The sequence below is a fragment of the Hemitrygon akajei genome, chromosome 1 (genome assembly GCF_048418815.1).
Source record: "Hemitrygon akajei chromosome 1, sHemAka1.3, whole genome shotgun sequence".
NCBI classification, from domain to species: Eukaryota; Metazoa; Chordata; class Chondrichthyes; order Myliobatiformes; family Dasyatidae; genus Hemitrygon; species Hemitrygon akajei.
The window spans coordinates 153,868,382-153,892,833 of record NC_133124.1 but is presented as its reverse complement, the minus strand read 5'-3'; the positions used below and the strand labels follow the sequence as shown (position 1 = coordinate 153,892,833).

Genomic DNA, 24,452 nt, shown 5'->3' with positions numbered 1-24,452 from the left:
TCTCGCTAGAGGTCTCTCAGCCCACTGTGGCAGTGTGCAGTAGGACCATGCTTATTTAGGTGCATCAATTCTCAGTTTTTGATGTGAAATTGGGGAGACCGTTGATAATTAATGAGTGTAATATTGCATGGAGGGGTGGACAGTAGGCTGATGAGGAGGGTGAAGTGTATTTTCCGAGCATTGAATGGACTCACCCAACTTGAGCTGTGACATCTGCTTCTCCCTCCCGAATTACCTCCTCCATTCTACCGGTGTGGAAAGTTGGAGGGAAAATTTAATTCCAAAGAAGGAATTTTTTTTTTAATGAACGGGCTGTGATTCAGCTGCTGGATTGCCACTTTGCTGTTGTTGTAAATGTTGCAAGAGGTGGATTGTGTAGATTAGAAGTGAATTGTATTCTGAGGTTTTCATATTTTTTGCAGTTTTCTCATTTAGTTATTTATTATGCCGTTCTTTTTTGTATTTGATTAGCCCCTGTGTTTTACAAACATGTCTGACAGTCTTATATAAAAGTGTGTCTTAGGCTATATTTTTAATTCATATCGCTTTGGCTTATGGTTTTTAGTAACTTTACTTTTCAACATTGTCAATGCATTTTCATGTTGTAAATAGCATTAATTAAAATCGATTTACAACCTTTATTTAAATTGAATCTACCAAGTTTACCTTTAGAAAAATTAAATCCCATTTTGGCTTAAGCTAGTTACTTAACAGAAATTAGTTAGGTTTGCCATAAGAGCTTTTAAAATTTACAAAAGGGAAAGAAAGATCATTTTCAAGAAAGCTTAAGTACCTGTTTTTTTCCCTCCAAGAAAGATTGGCTAAAAGTTCATTCTCTACTCAAAAGAGCATTGACAATTATTTTTGGATTATTATATCTACAACTTACTGGTCATGCTGATCTACTGTGAGCTGTAGATATAATTATTTTTATGCAGGGGTTTCCTGAAAACTAAAAATGATTTCAAGTGTTCCTCCAGGGCAAAAAGGTTGAGAAAGGCTGGTGTAGAGGGAAGTCTGTAGTGTGTCTGAGCCCTGGGAGTGTGTGATGGATGGCATAGAGGCAGCTTCACTATTTGTTTGACCCAGGAATGTGTGAGTATAGAACGAGATTCTCTCCACGTCAGTATCCGGGATTGTGTGATTAGATGATGTACAGGAACCACAACTGGTAAAATGTTACTATATTTATTGAATTAAGTTCAAAGTGATGAAAATTAGGCAAATTGAAGATAACTGAAACATCGGGACAGGAGGAGGTGTGTGCTGCTGTGGGAAAAAGGCCCCGGTACTCCAGCGATATCTCTCTCTCGATGGAGGTGAAAGCCTGTTGGTTCTCGAGTCATGTGGGAGCTTGGAGAAGTGACAAGGAAGATTGTAACATTGGAACAGCAAGCTCCTGGTCTGCACTCTTCTTGTGGCAGGAGCAACCTCTCTCTCTCTCTCTCTCTCAATGGAGAGAAAAAGCCTGTCCAAGATACCAAAGTGCTGGGTTATGAACTGAAATTTTTGATGGGCTCTAGATCAAGGTGTCTTTGGGAGCCTTTGCTATTGCTTACATGGTGGTGGTGGGGGGGTGCTTCTGCTGGTGCAAGTGGTGGGGGGGGAGAATTGATGCTTCTGCTGTTGCTTGTGCATGGGAGGGGGAGAGGGGCTTTGGGGTTCTGATATTACTATCATTAATTCTTTGGGTTTCTTGTTTCGTGCATGCCTTTGTGAAGAGTAAACATTTCAGATTGTATACTGTAATACATTTTTTGATATTAAGTTGAACCATTTGAACTGGTAATTGGTTACCCTATTATGATGTACACCATCAGCAGTCACATTCTCCACTTCATCCCAGTCCTTTTCTGGGCCAAACAGAATCCTATCTGGATTGATGGACTTGGTCAACTGCATAGAAAGTAAACAAGAATAACCGTTCAGGCCATTTTCAGCATCCACATGTTACATTTCTACTGATGATTAAACTGCACTGTGCAACTTAAAGTTCCTGCCAAAACCAAGAAGTTCCATCAATCAGAAACAGGCAAGCCTTTCTTTCACACAAAAAAACCTGCAGATGAAATCCGAGCAACACACACAAAATGCAGCAGTAACTCAGTGGGCCAGGCAGCAATTATGGAAAAGAGTATTGAAGATTTAAACTTCCTCAGGGTGGCATCCCTGGCCTGAAAGGTCAACTGTACTCTTTTCCATAGATGCTGCCTGGCTGCTGAGTTCCTCCAGCATTGAGTGTGTGTTGTGCAGCCAGGTTGAACTTGCAAGCCTTCTTCAAACTAAGAATTTTTTTCACAACGGTTGCAATGGAGTTTGAAGAGAAAACTTGTCGTGCTATATTATAAAGTCAGCTTAAGAAAAATAGATTCTATTAAGGAGAATCACAAACTACAAGAAACTAAAGAACACTTCCTTAAAGACTTTTACCCAAGTCACATTCTTCATGGCACAGAGATTAAGAGGATGTTATGGCAAAAGAATAGGGGGTATGGACCATTATGCCCCCATGGGGCATAAGCACCAGGACACTGTCAGGGCAAAGACCCAAATGCTAGAAACAGGGTTCAAAATTAACTAAAAACTACAAAAAGACAAGAAACAGAGCAAGGTCAGAGAACCAGAAATGAAGAAATGCCTCTCTGGTTACGAACGAAAATAAGTTTCAGACAGAAGCTTGCAAAGAAATGGACAGAAGAGAAATGCTTGGACAATTGCATTAATTAGAACCAGAACAATAAAGGTTGGAAACACAAACCGAATACATACTGTAACGAATGTGCCACAACTCTGAGGGGCCGAAGGGTACAAAGTCACCCGCTCCTTTTTGAGAATCGCAAGATCGCTATTAATTTGGGTCTGGGACCCAGGAAATGAGAGAGAGACGTCCAGAATACACAGGGTTTGGAATGTGTCCTGGCCTCAGCAAGACGGAACCATTGATAATGGCTATTGTCTCTTGGAGACGGAATTGTGTATTGAGTACTGTACTATTCATTGAAGCCCCTCAGGGGATGACCAGAGTGGGCTGGTTGAGGGATTGCATCATCCCAACCTGATTGACATCTGAGACCCCGTGAGTAAGGATAAAAGAGGGTCTGGGGAACAACTTTAGACGCACCAGGAGAAACGCTAGAAATCCCGTGACAGCGTTTAATAGCGACAGCCGGTGGGGGGCTCGTGTGCGTCCTTTCCCTTTGCCTGGGATTGGAGGCCTCACCACGGGACTCCTGACGGATCGAAACCATAAAGGTTGGAAAACCCGCAGCGGTAACTGTTCCCATTCTATTCCTATTTCTCTCTCTCTCTCCAACAAAGTGCAACACAGCGACAACCAAAAGGCTGCAGCCTGAATGAACTGAGTGACTTTTATATTTCCAACGGACAATACATTATCCCCTAGACAACAATAGAGCTTATTTCTTATTGATTATTATTATACCCGCACCTTTAGATTTAGTATTGACGACATATATTATCTGTATGGTTGCATTGATATTATTTTTGTGCATTTTTACTAATAAATACTGTTAAAAATAGTACAATCAGACTTCAACGGACCTCTCTATCTTTGCTGGTAAGTGACCCAGTTACGGGGTTCGTAACAATACATACGGTAAATGATAAGGATAAAAGAACAATGAAAGAACAAATGGGAAGAGGTAGGAGACAAACTTGCTGCAAATCTTATTGAAGGGCTAATAAAATTTTATTGAATCAGTTTGGAAAACCTTTCCTTGGGACTCTTGGAACATGGAAAATATAAAACAGCTCTTTCAAAGAGCCCGGAAAGGCACTGATTTGATTTTCTGATGCTCTGATTTTAAGACCATGGAGATATCAACTGTCTTCAAAATGTTGGGAGAAGGGGTATTTTGTTTAAATATCTGCATGCAACCCCTTTAGTCAGCAGTTGCCTAAACAGCTATTTTGTCACTGTCCTTCCGATCCTCTGGAAGGGATGCAATTTTCGACATGATCATCAACTGCATAGTACATTTATAGTTAAAGTACGCATGCAGTACGTAACCCTGAGATTCATCTTCCTACAGACAGCCACAAAACAAAGAAAACCATGGAATCTGTTCAAAGAAAATCATCAACCTCCCAACATATAAAAAAATCATGCAAATGGCAAAAAAACCACAGAATATAAAACAAAAGCATAAAGTCCAGGAATGTTCAGTTCAAATCTGTCATTCGTTGACTGCAGGCCGCACAACCAGTCCACCCTGATCAAAATAGCAACAACAACAAAAAAGAGCAACCAGAAAAGAGATCAACTGTCAGCGATTAGGGATTCTTACCTTGACAACATCTATTAACCAAATTAATGCACCAAGAATCTGTGGCCAAGTGTGTGGAGCTCCAACTGTATACATTGAACTTTTTGACAATGGAAAGGGATACCTTGAATCAATAATAAAAGTCATTAATGAAAAGGGAGACATCCTCAACTTTTGAGCATCACACTATTTTCAATGTTGTTTTAGACAGCCCTGCAGTCAGAATTACTCTCTGAATAGAGTACACTTTGCTGCTGTCAGTATTTTGCAATTAGATCCCCTAACTATGCATCAGTGAATATAAAGAGATGAACAAGAGACTGCAGAAAGCTGGAACCTTGAGCAACACACAAAATGCTGCAGGAACTCAGTGACTGAGGCAGCACCTATGGAGCGGCACATTATAGTTATATTTTAAAAAAGAGGAAACTAAGGAGAGGCTAAGTCCACTAAAGGATAAATAATGGAATTTGTGCTTGGAGTCAGTTAAAACATTTTTTGATATTCAGGAGGTAGTGCTGAGTGCTAAGCATTCAGGTGGATAATTCCTCAATCCCAGAATAGTGAAAGAAAATAAAGAGATTGCTGGGGCTTTAATAGGGATTTTTACATCCTAAGAAGCACCAGGAGCGATCCTGGGGTCTGCAGAATAGCAAATGATGTGTCTGTTCAAGAATGGATATATAGATAATCCAGGAAATCATAGGCCAGTGAGTCTCGGGTTAGTAGGGAAGCCACTGGTTAGGATACTGAGAGATAAGATTCATGCACATTTGCAAAGACAAGGTCACTTTAATGACAGTCAACATGGCTTTGAGTAGGGCTTATAAACTTGAGCAAGCTTTTTGAGAAAATGATAAAGGAATTTGAATTTGTGGACATTATATAGGAAGCATATTTTTAGAACACAGATGAGAAGGTATTTCTTTAGCCAGAGGGTGGTGAATCTGTGGAATTCTTTGCCATAGGCACCTCTGGAGGCCAAGTCTTTATATATACTTAAGGCAGATGTTGACAGATTTTGATTGGTCAGGGCATGAAGGGATATGGGGACGAGGCAAGAGATTGGGATCAGTCATGATGAAATGGCGAAGCAGACTCGAGGGTCAAATTACCTAATTCTGCTCCTATGTCTTATGGTCTTATCTAGATGGACTTTAGTAAGGCATTTGACAAGGTTACTCAAGTTCAGAAGGGGGGGAGGGGAATCTCACTGAAACCTATCAAATATTGAATATGGGAGGAAATGTTTCCTATAGTGGCTGAGTGTCAAACTATCGGCACAGCCTCAGAATAGAGAGATATCCATTTAGAACAATGATGAAGAGGAATTTCTTTCACTAGAAAGTGGGTGAATCTCTGAATTCATTACCACAGACAGCTATGAAGACTAAGTCATTGAGTGTATTTAAAGTGGCCATTGATAGGCTCTTGATTAGTCAGGGCATCAAAGCTTATGGGGTTGAGAGAAATATAAATCAGCAGAACAGAAATGACGGGCCAAATGGCCTCATTCTGTTCCTATGTCTTATGTTAGGTTGATTCAAAAGATGAAAATGCATGGGATCTAAGGCAAATTGCACGTTTGGGATCAAAACGGGCTTGTCCATTGAAGACAGAGTAAAGGTAGAAGGCTGTTATTCTGATTGGAGGTCCATGACCAGAGGTGTAAAGATCGATGATAGGGCCTCTGTTGCTTGTAATATGTATCAATGATCTGAAAGAAAATGTGGATAGGTGGATTAGTAAATTTGCAGATAATATCAATACTGGCAGAGTAGCAGATGTGTGAAGGACTGTCAAAGAATACAGCAAGATTCGGATCAGTTACAGATATGGCAGGGAAGTGCCAAATGGAGTTTAAATCAGGCAAGAGTAAGATGTTGCACTTTGCGAGGTCAAATAGAAGGAGAAAATGCACGGTTAATAGTAGGCCCAAGCGTTCACTACAAGTGTAAGGAAGTCACGCTGCAGCCATTCAAAACTTTAGTCGAACTGGAGTTTTATGCACAGTTCTGGTTGCCCCATTACAGAAAAGAGTTTCTGGAAAACGTACACAAGGTTATGTGGATTAAAGGTATGAGAGACAAGGAAAAGTTGGACAAACTTGAGCTCTTCTCCCTAGGGTCAGAACCTGAGGGGAGCCTGATAAAGATTTTAAAAATCATGAGAGGCACAGAGTAGATACTTTAATACCAGAGGACGTTTAAAATTCATAGAGGGTAGCTTAAAGGTGGCATTAGAGATGGTTATTTACACAGAGAGGTAGATGTTTAATAGGTGTAACAATAGAATCAGGAAGTTTGATAGAATTTAAGAGGGTTTTAGATTAACACAATGAATATGAAGGTTGTGACTCATTGTAAATTGGCATCAAGATTAGTACACTGTGGGCTGAATAGCATGTCCAGTGCCATTCTGTTCCATGTTCTGGAAAATTCTTCAGGTCGTGACTGTCAGTCAATATGAAACTAATTGGTCTAGTCTTGCCTCTCAGCAGCGCTGTTATCACAGGAATTAGTCTGGAGAATCTTTTCTTCACTCCCTTTACAGCAACCATGTTGCTTCTCAGGCAACGTAACCAACCTGCTAAAAACATTCCAGGAGAGGATTTTCTCAGATCCTTGTTATGAAAGTGATTTCACCTTATTATTTCCTAACAGCACCTGCATCTATGCATTCAGTTTTGATGAAGGGGCTTTAATGTAGAACTTGAACTATTTCTGCCCCGATAATTTACCTACTAGAAACTCATACTGCTTGACTGGCTATTCTACCAGTATTTGTGTTTTTTTAAAAAAATATAAATAATTACAAACTCCAACATCAGCAGTTTTGTTTGTTTTCCACTATGCTTTCAATGACAAAACCTCCATATGTCAACATCCCACAGTGTAATACAATTTAAATAATATGGTGTAATCTTGTTTTTCTTTCAGAGTCGTAGTCATGGATTACTATAGCACAGAAACAAGCCCTTCAGCCATCTAATCCATACCAACCTTATCTTTCGCTCAGTCCCATCTACACGTACGTTCACCTGGACCATATCCCTTCAAACCCTTCCCATCCATTTACTTCTCCAATCTTCTGTTAAAAATTACAATTGAGCTTGCATCTATCAATTCTACTGCCAGCATGTTTTACACTTGCACCAGCCTCTGAGTGAAGCTTCCACTTAGATTCCAGTTAAATATTTCCCCTTTCACCCTAAACCTACTGTAAGGCCTCTAGCTCAAGTCTCACCAGATCCAAGAGGGAAAAAGCCTTCATGTAGTCATCCAATCAATAGTCTCATAATATTGTATACCACTGCAAGATCTCCCTCCTTTTCCTGTGCTATTCAGCCTTTCTCTATAACCTGTCCTCAAGTCCCATCAATTTCCTTGTACATTTTCTCACGACCAGAACAGCACACAACACTCTATATTCAGCCTTATGTTGATATCTTGTACAACATAACATCCCAACTTCTGAAGGCCAATGTGCTAACAACTCTTTGTAAGCCTGTGATACCACTTTGAAAGGAATTGTAGCTCTGTTGTCCTAGATCCCTTTGTTCCACTACACACCTTAGAGCCCTAACATTCACTACACAAATTTTACTTAATCACCCAATGCCTCACACTTGTCTGCATTAAAACCTATCTGACATTTTTCAGCCAATTTTCCCAGCTGAGCAACATCACATGGCAAACTTTGATAGCCTTCCTCGTTGTCCATTATACCAAAGTGAGGTGATGTATTTTGGAAAATGAAACCAGCATAGGCACTTAACCACACATTGCTCTGTGACGACACCGGTGTCAAGCTGCATCAGCCCTTACCCTTCCCTTGGACATTGGTGGTGGGGAGAGGGGAGACTTCAGCATGGGCAACTGCCGGTCTCCCATACAACCCTGCCCAGGCCTGCGCCCCGGAAACTTCGAGACTAATGGATGCCTAAATATAGGGCATGTATTATAAATGGTAGGACACTCAAGAATGTAACAGAACAGAGGGACCTGGGAGTACAAATCAGTAGTTCATTGAAAGCAGAGTGATAGGTAGACGAGGTGGTGGAAAGTCATTTAGTGTACTGGCCTGTCAGTAAGGGCAATAAGTACAGGAGTTGGGACATTACATTTCAGTTGTGCAAGATGCTGGTGAGGCTGTATTTGAAGCACTATGTTCAGTTTTAATCGCCATATTATAGGAAAGATGTGATCAAATTGGAAAAAGTGTAGAAGTATACAAGAATGTTGCCAGGACTCCTCCATGAGGTCCACAACCTTGTTGTGGTTTGGAGGCTTGCGTGTTTCAGTGTCCAGAGAGCTATGCTGGCTGGAGTCAGGGCTTTATGCTTTGGCTCTTACTAGGGTCACCCATGCCAAACAGGAAAAAGGGTAAAGGCCAGACTAAGAGTGGGTCTACCAGTCTTCCAGGTTCTGGGGTTCAGCTCAGGGCTAACAATCCTTACTGGTCAAACTAAACTGTTACAGAAACAGCGAAGAAGAATCCCTCTGTAGCCCAGTTGGTTGGTTGGTTCTTGGCCCTCCAAAATATTCTGCATGGAATTTAAACTTGAGGTGGCGGAGGGCGTACTTAATTCCTGAGTCTCCGTGCAACACATGTGACTGACAGTAAACTGAGAGGAAGCTACAGTCACGATGAAGGAAGCCGTGAATGCTGCCAGAGATGAGGACCTTCATTGATGCCCTAAATTCCAGCATCATAACAAGCAAAAGAAGTTGACAGGATTAGTAATAGGGGAGATTGGACTCTATGTTTTTATTCTTTGGAATGTAGAATGAGAGGGATCTTATAGAAATGTTTAAAATTATGAAGCGCAAAGATAATGCGGATGCTATCAATGTTTTGAGTAGAGGAGCCCAAAGCAAGGGAAGCATAGCTTTAGGGTAGAGGCTTCCAACCTTTTTTATGCCATGGACTCCTACCATTAACAGAGTGCTCCATGGACCCCAGGTTGGGAACCCCTGCTTTGGGGTGAAAGGGGAGTGTTTTAGAATTCTATGGAGCAATTTTCCCCCCCCACAGTGAGTGGCAAGTATATGAAATGACCTGCAGCAGAAGTGCTTTAAGAAGGTACAATGTCATCATTTAAGAAGCACTTGGTCTGCTGGGACTTGGAGGGATATGGGTCGAGTGCTGGAAATCAGGGCAGGCTGGGTGGGCATTGTGGTCCATAAGGACTGACTGTTTGAAAGGCCTTTACAGTGCTTTGTAAAAGTATTCAGCACCCAACCCTTTGTTCACATGAGTATAACAACCAGGGATTTTAACCAACTTAACTGAGAATTTTTATTGATGAATCATGTAGTCCATTTTCACAGTAGAGCCCCCCAAAAGCCAGGGAAAATGGTAAAGCATAAAAAGCTAAAAATTAAACACCTGAAATGTCAGCAGTTCAAAAACATTTACCCCCTTTGCTTAGTACTTAGCTGAACCGCCTCTCACAACAATTAGTAATCTTTTTGGACAAGTCTCTATTAGCTTTGCACAACATGATGGAGCAATATTTGTCCATTCCACCTGCAAAATTGCTCAAGCTGTGCTAAGTTAGCTGGGGAGCAGCAGCGGACAGCAGTCCTGAGGTCTTGCCAGATATGTTCCTTCAGGTTAAGGTCAGGACTTAAGGTTATGTCCTGCTGAAAGACAACTTCCTCCCAAGTTTAACCTTTCTAGCTGAGGCTGGCAGGTTTTAAATCCAGGATCTCCGTATTTATCAGCATTCATCCTCCCATCAATCTTGACCAGATTTCCAGCCTCTGCTACTGAAAATCATTTGCATACCATGATGCTACCTCCACCATACTTTACAGTCTGGTAGGTGTTACCAGGCTGATGCACAGTATTAGATTTAAGTCACATACACTATTAGTCTCATCCAACCACAAGACCTTCCCCATTTTAACAGCATTTTCTAAGTGATGCTTTGCAGTCTTTATGGGCAACTACATCTTTATAAAAAAATATAGCCAGGGCTTCTTCCTTGTCACTCTTCCGTAAATACCCATTTTGTGTGAGGCCTTGAAGATCGTGGAACCATCAACTTCATCACCAGTTGCAGCCAGTGACTTCTGCAGCTCATTTAGAGTGACTGTTGGCATCACAGTAGCCTTGCTTACAAGAGGGGTGACCTGACCTAGGCAGCATGGCTGTGGTTTCATGTTTTTTCCACTTTTTCAAGATGGTCTGCACTGAGCTCAGAGGTATGTTCAGTGCCTTTAAAATGGTCTTGCACCCTTCCCTTGATTTGTGCTTCTCTATTATCATTTCCCTGACTTGTCTTGAATGCTCTTTTATCTTCATTTTGGCTTGATCTGTTGAAAATCTACCATACTGTTTGACCTTGCATAGAGAGGGGTATTTATTGAGTTGATCCTCCTAATTTTCTATATCAACAAATTGATATGGTAATATACAGTATTGCACCAGAAGAAAGTTAGCATAGCAATTACAAAGGGAATGAACACTTTTACAACTTCAATTTTGGTTTATAGTTTTTTGTAAATCTTTGACAACTTTGGAATTTTTCTTTTGATTTGACATGATGAACAATGTTTTGTAGATTAGCTCAAAAATCCTACTTCAATATATTTCGAGTTTAGAAAACGAGACAGTAAAATGTGAATAGTTATGGGGGCTGAATACTTTATCATGGTATTGGATCAATATTGTATTACTTTTCCTGTGGGATCTGTGTCCTGAAACTTATTTGTTTCTTTGTCTAGAATATCACTTGGATGGTGGTAGATATATTGTGGACTTTTTAAAAAGACCTTTAGATAGGACATGAATGTAAGGAAAATGGAGGGATACAGACATTGTGTGGGTATAAGGCCAATAGTTTAATTGGCCATTTCTTTCTAATTTATTTAGTTTGCCAAAACATTGTGGGGCAAATATCCTGCTCCCATGTTGTATCATTTTATGTTCTCACAATTTATGAACCCATCAAATAATACAGCTAGCAAACTTCAAAATATATTGTTCCCACCTTTGTCTTATCAATTATCACTATGAATAACTGAGGACCAAGTGTGTTCACAATGCCAACTCACTATCTACAGAGTGAAAAAATTTCCTTCAGCACTAAAGGAACAAATTGCCAGAGGAAGCTGTAGAAGAGGATTCAATTTCACTCAGTGGCCACTTTATCAGGTATTTTCTGTATGAGGGGTTCTGTGTAGTCATCTTGGATGAAAGAACCTATTTAAAGGGTAGCTTGCAACTCAACTACTAATAGAATGATCATGTCTAGACAGAGGCTAGCTGCTTTATTAAGGAACAGCAGAAAGACTAATAGATTGCAAAATGTTATTATCACCCTCTTGTAATCTCATGTAAGATTATGTATATGATTTGCAATCTTGTACTGCTAACAGGATGCAATGGAAAGTTAGATTGCATAGGATCCGGGGAGAGATAGCTCACTGGATACATAATTGGCTTGTTAATAGGTAGAGGAAGGGCTTTAAAAAAACTCTCATGATAGGTAGTGTTCCACAAGGGTCAGTTTAATTTTAGCCCATTAATTTTTGTTTTGAATTGGATGAGAATGAACATGGTGCAGTTAGCAAATTTGCCAATGACACTAAAATAGATACTGTCATTGAAAATGAACATGGTTAGAAAATAGAAAAGTAAATACTGAAAAATGCCCTTTGGCCCACTATGTTGTGCCAAACTAAATTAGTAATGAAATACCCTATAAAACTAATGCATTATGCTTGCACAATGACTATATACCCCATCAACATTCCCTAACCATTCTCCCATTGTAAGATCAATCATCTGGCCAGGCTCTACCCAAAACCAGGTTCAGTATGGTCTCTCCTATTGTTGGACTATCTATATTTTTTAAGAAAAACTCCTGGATGCATCCAGAAAATTCTACTTCATTTAAACCAGCATTCTGGTATCTTTTCTGCACCCTCTCCAAATCCTCAACATCCTTCGTATGATTAACTGAATGCAATACTCCAAATATGACCTAACTACCACTTTATGAAATGGCAACATAACTTTCTGACTGTTGAACTCATTTCCTCAATTAATAAAGGGAAGCAAGCCATGTACCTTCTGTACCACTGTCAATCTGTGCAGCCAATTTCAGAGCTATGGACTTGGACCTCAATATCTGTCTGAACATTAACACTGTCAAACCTCTTGCCATTAACAGTGTACTGTCCCTTTACATTTGATCTTCCAAAGAACACAGTTCACATTTGGCCACTTCGAACTCCATTTTCCATTTCTTTAGCCAAATCTGCAACTAATCTGAATCCTGCTGTATCCACAACACCACTAACCTTCATATCATCTGCAAACTTACTAACCCACCCACCTGTGTTTTCATCCAAGACATTTACAGTTAGCACAAATGGCAGAAGTCTCAGTATGATCCCTGAGGAGCATCACTGATCACAAACCTCCAGCCAGAATAAGCCCTGTTGACCACTACCCCCTCAGCTATGGGCAGTCCAATTCTGAGTCCAACTATCTAATTAATTATAGACACATGCATCTTAATTTTCTGCCTGGCCCTACCATGAGGAACCATGTCAAACATCTTACTAAAACTCATACGGACAACATTCAAAGTCTACCCTAATCACATCCTAAAAAGTTCAATCATTTAAGATAAACTTACCCTGCAAAAATCCATGTTAGCTGTCCCTAATTTGGCTCACAAATCCTTTCCTTCTCCCCTCTGGTAACTACCCTACCACTAATGAGATTCATCAGTATTTTTTCAGGATTATTCCATTTCCTTTCTTGAATAATGGAATAACATAACATATAACATACCCATAGTAACCTTAATGGGTCTTATTTTTGTCAATACTCTGGCAATGTCCCATCAGCCCCTGGAGAGCCACCCATCTTAACGTTAAGAGACTCTACACTACCTGCTTTATTTCAAAAAGTCCTGCCATATTTGCATTCTCTATAATCACCTCCCTATCCTTCTTGCCTTTGATAAATACAGCCTCCAAGCACTTTTATTCTCAAGTGGTCTTACTGACTTCCTGGTATCCTATAGCTTTTGATGTATAGAATATCTTGGGATTCTCTTTAATCCTACTTGCCATGGCCCCTCCTAGTTTTCCCAATTCCTTCCTTTTTGGAATATTTACAATCCTCACAAGGTGTTTCCTTTTAGCTTCCTAAAACTTATTAAAGCTTACTTTAACTAAATTTACCATCCTCTCGACATCCAAGAATCCCTTACCTTACCCTTTCTTTCTACCCCGGCGTTCTCTGTGCACACTCTCCAATCTCAGATGTGGATTTGTCCAAAAACAGCTGTTCCCAATTCACTCTCCATTGTTCCTGTCTAATACATTTATAAACTACCCTGCTCTGATTTAATGATCTCCAGTAAGGTCCATATTGATGAAGGGCTTCAGCCCAAATGCTTATTCCACTTCCCTACCCAGTGATGCGCTTGATCTGCTAAGTTCATCAGATTTGTGTCTTGCTCAAGATTTCCAGCATCTGCAGAATCTCGTGTCTAAGGTCCATACTTAACCTTACCTATATTTTACTCTACCCTAAACCCGAAGAGATTCTAGGGGCATTAGTACTGATCTTGCAAGAATACTACAGTCAGGAATGATTTTGAAAGACGAATATCCCTTCGCTCCACTCTTTAAGAAGGGAATTAAAAGATAGGAAATTATAACTGAAATTGATTTCAGTGGGTGGCAAAAATGTTGGTCATTATCAAGGATAACAGTTTTGGGATACTTGGAAGCAAATAATGGAATAGACTCAAGTCAGCATGGTTTCCTTAAGGACAGATCTTGCCTGAAAATTTGTTTGAATTCTTTGAGGAAATAACAGGCAGGATAGACAAAGGAGAGCAGTGGATGTTGTTTACTTTTCAGAAGGCCTTTGACAAAGTGCAACACATTAGAATGGCCTGGAGCTCAGGCCCTCATCCATCACCATCATCCCTGAGCCCAAAGGCCAGTCAAAAGCCTGGATCAAGCCCCAAAGACAGATTCACAGACTTGAGACCACCGGATAGCTGGAGATCAGCGTTTCCAAATCCATGAGTCTGTGCAGGCCGAAAATGGCCCTTCCTGCAGTTAGAGGAATGTGTATATGTGTGGACGGGTAACGAAAGAAACTGCTCAATATCTGGGAACTGTGAAATATCCAGGAACACTTTCTGCACTTAGAAACAATAGCTGGGATGCAGGGCTCTGATTAGACTGAAGAAACTGTCTGCTTTTTACTTTTGATGGGACAGAATTGGATGGAATACCCCAAGGCAAAATATGTGCAAAACCTCAGAGAATTTAGGGTTATAAGTGACACATTAGGGAAGCTTTTGAGTACAAGAAAACTGATCTCTAAAAATTTATTATACAACCAGACCAGGTGAAAGAGAAATGCCCAGAGCATTTTGCCAATAAATTTGAGAGGAACACTTTCTGCACACACAGTCTTTTACTGGAGCCATGTCAGGATTTGAGCTGACAAGACTCAAGTATGACAGAATTAGATTATCATATGGGAGGGGTATGATTAAATATAGATGGAAGGGCAAAGAAAGGTACATAAACTGAAATTCTAAAAAAAAACTCTAGACTTGGGAATTAAATAGGGCTAGGCAAGACGGGCAGTATGGAAGAGACAAGGTGGAAAAGACAACAACGGGAGAAAATTAGGTCCAAGTAACTGATCCAGGGAACATAGAAATTCTGTAACTGTGGCAAACTCAACCATTTGTCTTGGGATTGCTATGTGACAAGAAACAACAATGGCCGATGAAACAGCCCTGGGGTGCTAAGATTCAAGATCTAATTAAGTTTTATAAAGGACAGTAGGTCAGTTTGGTGGTAAATGTAACTATCCAAGGAGCAGATGGGAATAACTGGGCTAAAATCCCTCAGACCAATGATGAGCTCTTAACAGCCAGCTACCAGTTCCTACTCTAGAATGAAGGCCGTTGAGTTCCTTTCCACTTAGATAATGAAGTGTGTTTTAATTCCTTTCACAGAAATGCATGACCACACAATTTCCCACATTAACTATATAACAATTACAGCACGGAAACAAGCCATCTCGGCCCTTCTAGTCCGTGCCAAACGCTTACTCTCACCTAGCCCCCTCGACCTGCACTCAGTCCATAACCCTCCATTCCTTTCCTGTCCATATACCTATCCAATTTTACTTTAAAAGACAATATCGAACCTGCCTCTAACGCTTCTACTAGAAGCTCGTTCCACACAGCTACCACTCTCTGAGTAAAGAAGTTCCCCCTCGTATTACCCCTAAACTTTTGCCCCTTAACTCTCATGTCCTCATTTGAATCTCCCCTACTCTCAATGGAAAAAGCCTATCCACATCAACTCTATTAATCCGCCTCATAATTTTAAATACCTCTATCAAGACCCCTCTCAATCTTCTATGTTCCAAAGAATAAAGACCTAACTTGTTCTATCTTTCCCTGTAACTTAGGTGCTGAAACCCAGGTGACATTCTAGTAAATCTTCTCCATATTCTCTATTTTGTTGACATCTTTCCTATATTTTGTTGACATCTTTCCTATAATTTGGTGACCAGAACTGTACACAATACTCCAAATTTGGCCTCACCAATGCCTTGTACAATTTTAACATTACATCCCAACTCCTATACTCAATGCTCTGATTTGTAAAGGCCAGCATACCAAAAGCTTTCTTCACCACCCTATCCACATGAGATTCCACCTTCAGGGAACTATGCACCATTATTCCTAGAACACACTGTTCTACTGCATTCATCAATGCCCTACCATTTACCATGCATGTCCTATTTTGATTAGTCCTACCAAAATGTAGCACCTCGTACTTATCAGCATTAAACTCCATCTGCCATCGTTCAGCCCACTCTTCTAACTGGCCTAAATCTCTCTGCAAGCTTTGAAAACCTACTTCATTACCCACAATGCCACCTATCTTAGTATCACCTGCATACTTAGTAACCCAATTTACCACCCCATCATCCAGATCATTAATGTAATGACAAACAACATTGGACCCAGTACAGATCCCTGAGGCACACCACTAGTCACTGGCCTCCAACCTGACAGTTATCAACCACTACTCTGACATCTCCCATCCAGCCACTGTTGAATCCATTTTACTACTTCAATATTAATACCTAACGATTGAACCTTCCTAACTAACCTTCCATGCGGAACCTCGTCAAAGGCCTTACTGAAGTCCATATAGACAACATCCACTGCTTTACCCTCGTCAACTTCTTCAAAAAATTCAATAAGATTTGTCAAACATGATCTTCCACTCACAAATCCATGTTGACTGTCAAGATAATTATATATACCATCTCTAAGAATATTTTTCATTAATTTACCCACCACTGACGTCAAACTTACAGGCCTATAATTGCTAGGTTTACTCTTAGAACCCTTTTTAAACAATGGAACAACATGAGCAATACGCCAATCCTCCGACACCATTCCCATTTCGAATGACATTTGAAATATTTCTGTCAGAGCCCTTGCTATTTCTACACTAACTTCCTTCAAGGTCCTAGGTAATATCCTGTCAGGACCCAGAGATTTATCCACTTTTATATTCCTTAAAAGCGCCAGTATTTCCTCCTCTTTAATCATCATAGTTTCCATAACTTCCCTACTTGTTTCCCTTACCTTACACAATTTAATATCCTTCTCCTTAGTGAATATTGAAGAAAAGAAATTGTTCAAAATCTCCCCCATCTCTTTCGGCTCCACACATGGCTGTCTACTCTGATTCTCTAAGGGACCAATTTTAACCCTCACTATCCTTTTGCTATTAATATAACTGTGGAAACCCTTTGGATTTATTTTCACCTTACTTGCCAAAGCACCTCATATCTTCTTTTAGCTTTTCTAATTTCTTTAAAATTCTTTTTACATTCTTTATATTCCTCAAGCACCTTATTTACTCCATGCTGCCTATATTTATTGTAGATATCACTCCTTTTCCGAACCAAGTTTCCAATATCCATTGAAAACCATGGCTCTCTCAAACTTCTAACCCTTCCTTTCAACCCAACAGGAATATAAAGATTCACCTTTAAATGACCTCCATTTCTTCCTTCCCATAAAAAAAGTCCCAATCCACTCCTAAATCCTTCCACATCTCCTCAAAGTTAGCCTTTCTCCAATCAAAAATCTTAACCCTGGGTCCAGTCCTATCCTTCTCCATAATCATATTGAAACTAATGGCATTGTGATCACTGGATCCGAAGTGCTCCCCAACACATAACTCCGTCACCTGACCCATCTCATTCCTTACAGGAGATGCAACACTGTCCCTTCTCTAGTTGGTACCTCTATGTATTGCTGCAAAAAACTATCCTGCACACATTTTACAAACTCCAAACCATCCAGCCCTTTTACAGTATGGGCTTCCCTGTCTATGTGTGGAATATTAAAATCTCCCACAATCACAACCCTGTGCTTACTACAAATATCTGCTATCTCCTTGCAAATTTGCTCCTCCAATTCTCACTCCCCATTAGGTGGGCTATAATACACCCCTATAAGTGTTACTACACCTTTCCCATTCCTCAATTCCACCCAAATAGCCTCCCTAGACAAGCCCTCCAATCTATCCTGCCAGAGCACCGCTGTAATATTTTCTGACAAGCAATGCAACACCTCCCCCTCTTGTCTCTCTGATTCTATCATACCTGAAGCAACGAAATCCAGGAATATTTAGTTGCCAATCACACCCCTCCTGCAACCATGTTTCACTAATAGCTACAACATATTTCTATGTATCAATCCATGCTCTAAGCTCATTCACCTTTCTTACAATGCTCCTAGCATTAAAATAAATGCACTTAAAAAATTCTCCACCTCTTCCTCTGTTTATCTCTAATGGTGCAAACAACTTTACTATCTTCTTTTTCTTCCTTCTCCCATATATCTGCTCCTACACTCTGGCTCCCCTCCCCCCTTGTATCTAGTTTAAATCCACTGGAACCTCTCTAGCAAAACTACCTGCAAGAATATTTGTGCCCCTCCAGTGGGAACAAGTCCCACCTTCCCTGGAAAACTGCCCAATTATCTATAAATCTGAAGCCCTCCCTCCTGCACCATGTCTTCAACCACGTGTTGATCTGTGCTATCTTACTATTTCTAAACCCGCCTGCACGTGACACTGGTAGCAATCCTGAGATTGCTATCCTGGAGGTCCTGACCTTTAACTTGGCACCTAGCTCCCTAAACTCACCTTTCAGTACCTCCTCACTCTTCCTACCCACGTCATTGGTCCCTATATGGACCACGACATCCAGCTGCTCACCCTCCCTCTTGAGAATACTGAGAACTCGATCTGAGATATCGCGGACCCTGGCACCAGGGAGGGAACAGACCATCCGGGATTCTCGATCTCTACCACAGAACCTCCTATCTGCCCCCTAACTATTGAATCCCCTATCACTACTGCTCTCCTCTTTTCCCTCCTTCCCTTCTGAGCTGAGGGTCCAGTCTTGGTCCCAGAGACACAACCATGACAACTTGTCCCTGGTAGGTCGTCCCCACCAACAGTATTCAAAACGGTATACTTATTATTGATGGAATCGGCCACAGGGGTGCTCTGCTCATTCTGTCTAATCCCCTTCCCTCTCCTAACAGTCACCCATCTACTCGTCTCCTGACTCTTAGGGGTGACTATCTCCCTGTAACTCCTGTTTATTTCTGCCTCTGCCTCCTGAATGATCCGAAGTTCATCCAGCTCCAGCTCCAGTTCCCTAACACGGTTTGTCAGGAGCTGCAGCTGGATGCACCTACCCAGCCTTACCTCACTTGGAGTGAAGTTCGTCCTCAGCCTCTCGAGCCAAAGCCTTCCTATTCTGTCTCCCTCTACTACTTGGCACTCTCCTTTAATCTGCTCGCTTTTTAAATTCTCCTGCTGCCTCACGGGCCAACTTTCACGTGCTTGCGCAGTCATGCCCCGTTCAAACCTCGCCTCTGCCCGTTGAGCCAAAGCCGTCCCACTCTGCCTCGGTCCACTCCGATGATGGCTGCTGTATATGACGGCCTTTTTTATTTATTAAAACCTTTGGCGTGCTACTTCACGTGCCTACGCAGTCTCGCCTCTTTTCCCAGATCAGTTAAAAAAAATGGCTTCTCTTCAAGATGCCTTTACTTCTTCAGTCTCCGCCTCTTACTTCGATTTAAACACCCATTGAACACACCTTGGGAAGTTTTTGCACACTCATGGGAGAGGTATTCCACGAGGGAGGTAATATTTTCATCCCAACATACGCTCCCATTTAATTTTGTTTAATCAGCAATGCTGAACCCCTCCCGGTGCAGGTGAATGACACAAAGTGTAGAGTTACAGATAAGAATGTTGGGGAGTAGGTGTAGACGATTGTGTAATAGTCAGTGTGAACTTGCTGGGCTACGGGGCCTATTTTTGATGCTGTATGACTCTTATTATTCTCTTTAACAAAGATGACAGACAATTTGTCCCAAGCAACATTTCAAAACAGCAACAGAACTAATAAGGTCAACAGATTTTCAGTAGCATAACTGAGGGTGAACAGTTATCTCATGAAGCTCTGTCTTCTTCGAAATGTCCTCTGAAGGTTGTCTTGAGCAATGACCATAAGTCAAATGACTTCGCATGACATGCTAAAGATGAAAAATCTTCCATCTAACATATCATCTGTGTGTAATACCCTACCAATAATATGTCCCAGCTTTCCCCCAGCAGCTTTTGCTGTTATTGTAGTGTTGAGAGATTGCCACATCATTTCAAATCACCTTGTGACAAAATACCAAGAGCATTCAGGCTACGATTATACAGAAATGTATATACTCACAAAAACATAAATAACATTTTCAACTTTACCCAAGAAGTTTGAAGATTCGAGGGATTTCTTCCTCAAACTTTGAATCAGGTAGTTGGTAAGATGAATCAATCAAGCTGAACATAAAGGAGAATATCTTCACAAATTCCTTTGATGTGGGTGACTGCAAACTCTTCACTGAAATAGACTGCGGATAACCATTGTCCCCTAGAAACTTGAACATAAATGTTTTTTTAATTCTCAAATGTGAGAAACAAGCATTCAGTAATTTCACAACCAGGTGCTTTTTCTTTCAAACTAGCCCCTTTGCACTGGGGTTATCCATAAAACTTAGACTGCCAATTAACCATTGCAAGGAACATTACCAAAGCAAAGAATATTTTTAATATAGAACATGGAACAGTATGGGGGGGGGGGGGGGAAAGGAGTCCATATACCCCCCTCTTGTTCGCTCTGTAACCCCCCCCTTGCTGTTTACACTCTTCTCATTCTATACCCCTTCTCTGCCCCTCCATCTCCCTTCCACCCACTTCTACCCCCACACCCCATCTAAGGGAAAGACCTACAGGTACAAAAGCCACCTAGACCAGATGAACTACACTCCAGGGTTCTGGAAGAGGTAGAGCTAGAGATTGTGGAAGCATCAGCAATCACCTTTCAAAAATCATTGGACTTAGCATGGTGTCAAAGGACTGGAAAATTGTAAATGTCACTGTATTCATTAAGAAAGGAGGGAGGCAACATAATTGAAATTATAGATCAGTTAGCCTGACAGTGGTTGGGAAGATGTTGGAGTCAACTGTTAAGGATGAGGTTATGGAGTACTTGATGACACAGGACAAAATAGGACAAAGTCAGCATGGTTTCCTTAAGAGAAAACCCTGCCTGACAAATCTGCTGGAATTCTTTGACGAGATTACAAGTAGGATAGATAAAGGGGATGCAGTAGATGTTGTATATTTGGACTTTCAGAAGGCTTTTGACAAGGTCCCACACATGAGGCTGCTGAACAAATTAAGAGCCCATGGATTACAGGAAAGTTACTAACAGCAGTTGATTGGTAGGACGTAGTAAGTAAGAATAAAAGGATCCCTGTCTGTTTGGTGATCCGCAGAGGTCGGTGTTGGGACCGCTTCTTTTTATGCTGTATATCAACGATTTAGATGATGGAATAGATAACTTTGCTGCCAAGTTTGCAGATGATACGAAGATTGGCAGAGGGGCAGGTAGCGTTGAGGAAACATAGGTTGCAGAAGGACTTAAGACAGATTAGGAGAATGGGCAATAGAGTGACAGATGAAATACAATGTTGGAAAATGCATGGTCATGAACTTTGGTAGTAGAAATAAATGTGCAGACTACTTTCTAAAAAGGGAGAAAATCCAAAAATCTGAGATGCAAAGGGACTTAGGAGTCCTTGTGCAGAATACTCTAAAGGTTAACTTGCAGGATGAGTCGGTGGTGAGGAAACCAAATACAATGCAAGCATTCATTTCAAGAGGACTTCAATACAAGAGCAGGGATGTGGTTCTGAGGCTTTATTAGGCACCAGTGAGTGTTGTGAACAGTTTGCGGTTCCTCACCTAAGAAAAGATGTGTTGGCATTGGAGAGGGTTCAGATGCAGTTCACAAGGATGACTCTTGGAATGAAAGGGTCATTATACAAGAAACGTTTAATGGCTCTGGGTCAGTACTTGCTGGAATTTAGGAGGAGGAGGAGGAGGGTTTTATTTAAAACTTTCAATTGTTGAAAGGCCTAGACAGAGTAGATGCGAAAAGGATATTTCCCATGGTGGAGGAGTCTAGGACAAGGGGGCACAGCCTCAGGATAGAGTTAGCCAGAGGGTTTTGAATTTGTGGAATTTGTTACTACAGCTAGCTGTGGAGGCCAGGTTGTTGGATCTATTTAAGACAGATTGATAGGTTCTTGATTAGACACGGCATCAAAGTTTACAGGGAGAAGGCCAGGGAATGGGGTTGAAGAGGGGAAAAAAGGAACAGCCATGATTGAATAGCAGAGCAGACTAGATGAGCCAAATGGCCCAATTCTGCTCCCATGTCTTATAGTCTTATATACATACATGCAGATACACACACATATACACATATGTAAACTCCCTGGAAAATGTTTCACTGTTAACATAATAGTCTTTCTGTAGAAAGAGTATTTGGGTTATGGTTGGAGGTAACGAGTACTTTAGAATGTGAGCCCTCCAATCAGGAGAGCAGGTTTTGTGTGTGCCTGGCACCAGTTTGAGCTGAGGTCTTTGTTTGGCAGAAGAAGAAGAGAGAAGATGCTGGAGACAACCGGTTGTAGGATTTGACCCAGTGGAGGACAGTGATTCGATTGAGCAAGGTGCAGAGGTCGCCTGAGTCATGAATATGACTTTGGAAGAGCTGAGCTCCAACTTGTGCACATTCGACTGTTTAATTAGAATGGCCCTTTTTGTTTTCTTTCTTTCCTTTACTAACCCTATAATTAAGTTAACCTTCATAAATTTAATTCCTTTAATCATACACGGTGTACTGTCTGTTATTTCTTAGCATCAAGTTGCAACAGGGTAGCAAATTACAGTGCATTCACACAAATCGGGGTATGGGATGGGAGAGCCGTCCCAACCTCAGATTTGGCAGGACAAGAGTGCGTATTCCCTAGACTTACGCAACCCAAGGAAACCATGGTTTCACTTACATGCATACACACACATACCCATACATATACATAAACATGTGCATGTGTATATATACATACATGCACACACACATCATCGTCTTCCCATGCTCCACAGAAAAAAGTCCTTGCCTATACAGACTCGCTTTAAAACTAAGCCCTCCTATCCTAGTAACATGCTCAAGCTTCTTTTCTGCTCTTTCCAGCTTAGTGACATATAGCATGGTAACAAATACTGCATTCAATATACCAAGAGTGATCTCGCCAACTATTTGGAATTGGGGGGGAAAAAAAACCAGAGGACCCAGAGAAAATGCATGCATCACAAGGAGAGTGCCCAAATTTCTAAGAGACAGCATGGAATTGATCCTCGATCACTGGAACTGTGAACCATTACACGAACCACAATGCTACTCTGTAGAAACAGGTTTATTCCCATTGTCTCATTTATGAAGAATGGATTGATGCCACAGATAGAACATTGGAAGGAACACAGCTACAAAGGTCTGCTCTTTGTTGTTTGATACAAGAGGGATCTTGTATCAAACACTTATCCACTTTGAATTACCAGGTGCTAGCAATTTCAATTCTACCAACTAAATAGAGCAGACATTGTTGCGTTAATACCACTGTATTACATGTTAAAATACCTCACAAAGTTGCCGAATACATTGCTGCACAAAGGACTTATCATGAAGTGGTCTGGGGTCTTTTATCTTTTCTGAGCCTCCACAGGCACCATATAGATCAGTAGCAAAAGTTCCAATGCCACTTGTCCTGCAACAAAAACAATGAAATTCCAGAATCAGATTTACTATCACTGTCTCAGATGACATTAAATGTTTTGCTGCAACACCACCATGCAAAATTACTATCTGTCCAGATAAATAGTGCAAGAAAGGATTAATGAGGTATTGTTCATGGACTGTTCACAAATTTGATAGAGGGAATTTGTTTTACTATAACAAATTTGTTTTTACAATAAACAAAGCTTGCTAAATACATGAAGTCAGTATATTTTGCCCGATGTTAAACATCTTGTAAGTATACTGAGGACTATTACATTTTGAATTAATTTATGATATTTTGAAAATAAAAGACATTAATTATAAACTTTAAATGTTTGGGGTGTCACCCAGACCTTCAAAATTTGTGTTGATTAAAGTATTTTAATTCAGGGTGTGTGGAGATAATAAATAAAAGCAGAAATAGACAGAACATATCAATTTTGAAATACTTAGTGACTTACATTTTAAAACAAGGAAGCTGGACCTCCTTCTCTTTCTCCTATTGTCCACTCTATCAGATCCTTTCTTCTCCAGCCTTTGATCTTTCCCATCCACCAGGCTTCACCCATCACCTTTCAACCAGCCTCTTTCTCCTTCCTCCTCCCACAGGAACCCTCTCAGTCCTGAAGGGTCTTGGCCCGAAACGTCAACTTTTCCCATATATGGCACCTGACCATGAGTTCCACCGGCCTTTTGTGCATTGCAATGGCCCAAGCAGTGTTTTAGAGGGAGGTTGAAAAGTCAGATGAGTTTCCAAGTGCATTATTTCTGTGTAAGGTTCTCCTCATGTTAAAACTATGAAATCCATGCACAGGATTTTATCCAAGAGCCCCTGAATGACGAGGTGGGGTGATATAAAAGAAACTCACAAAA

General features: G+C 40.8%; 1 protein-coding gene across 1 annotated transcript in view; it reads right to left on the bottom strand.

Moving 5' to 3' along the window:
* ndc80 (NDC80 kinetochore complex component) overlaps positions 1 to 24,452 on the bottom strand; it is a 120,376-nt gene that overhangs the window by 81,003 nt on the left and 14,921 nt on the right. The window contains exons 4-7 of the mRNA XM_073053023.1: positions 23,442 to 23,568; positions 20,162 to 20,334; positions 4,308 to 4,410; positions 1,798 to 1,896 (exon numbers count right to left, since the gene is read on the bottom strand). Of these exons, the coding sequence (XP_072909124.1) occupies positions 1,798 to 1,896; positions 4,308 to 4,410; positions 20,162 to 20,334; positions 23,442 to 23,568 (502 nt within the window). The remainder of the gene's footprint in view (positions 1 to 1,797; positions 1,897 to 4,307; positions 4,411 to 20,161; positions 20,335 to 23,441; positions 23,569 to 24,452) is intronic.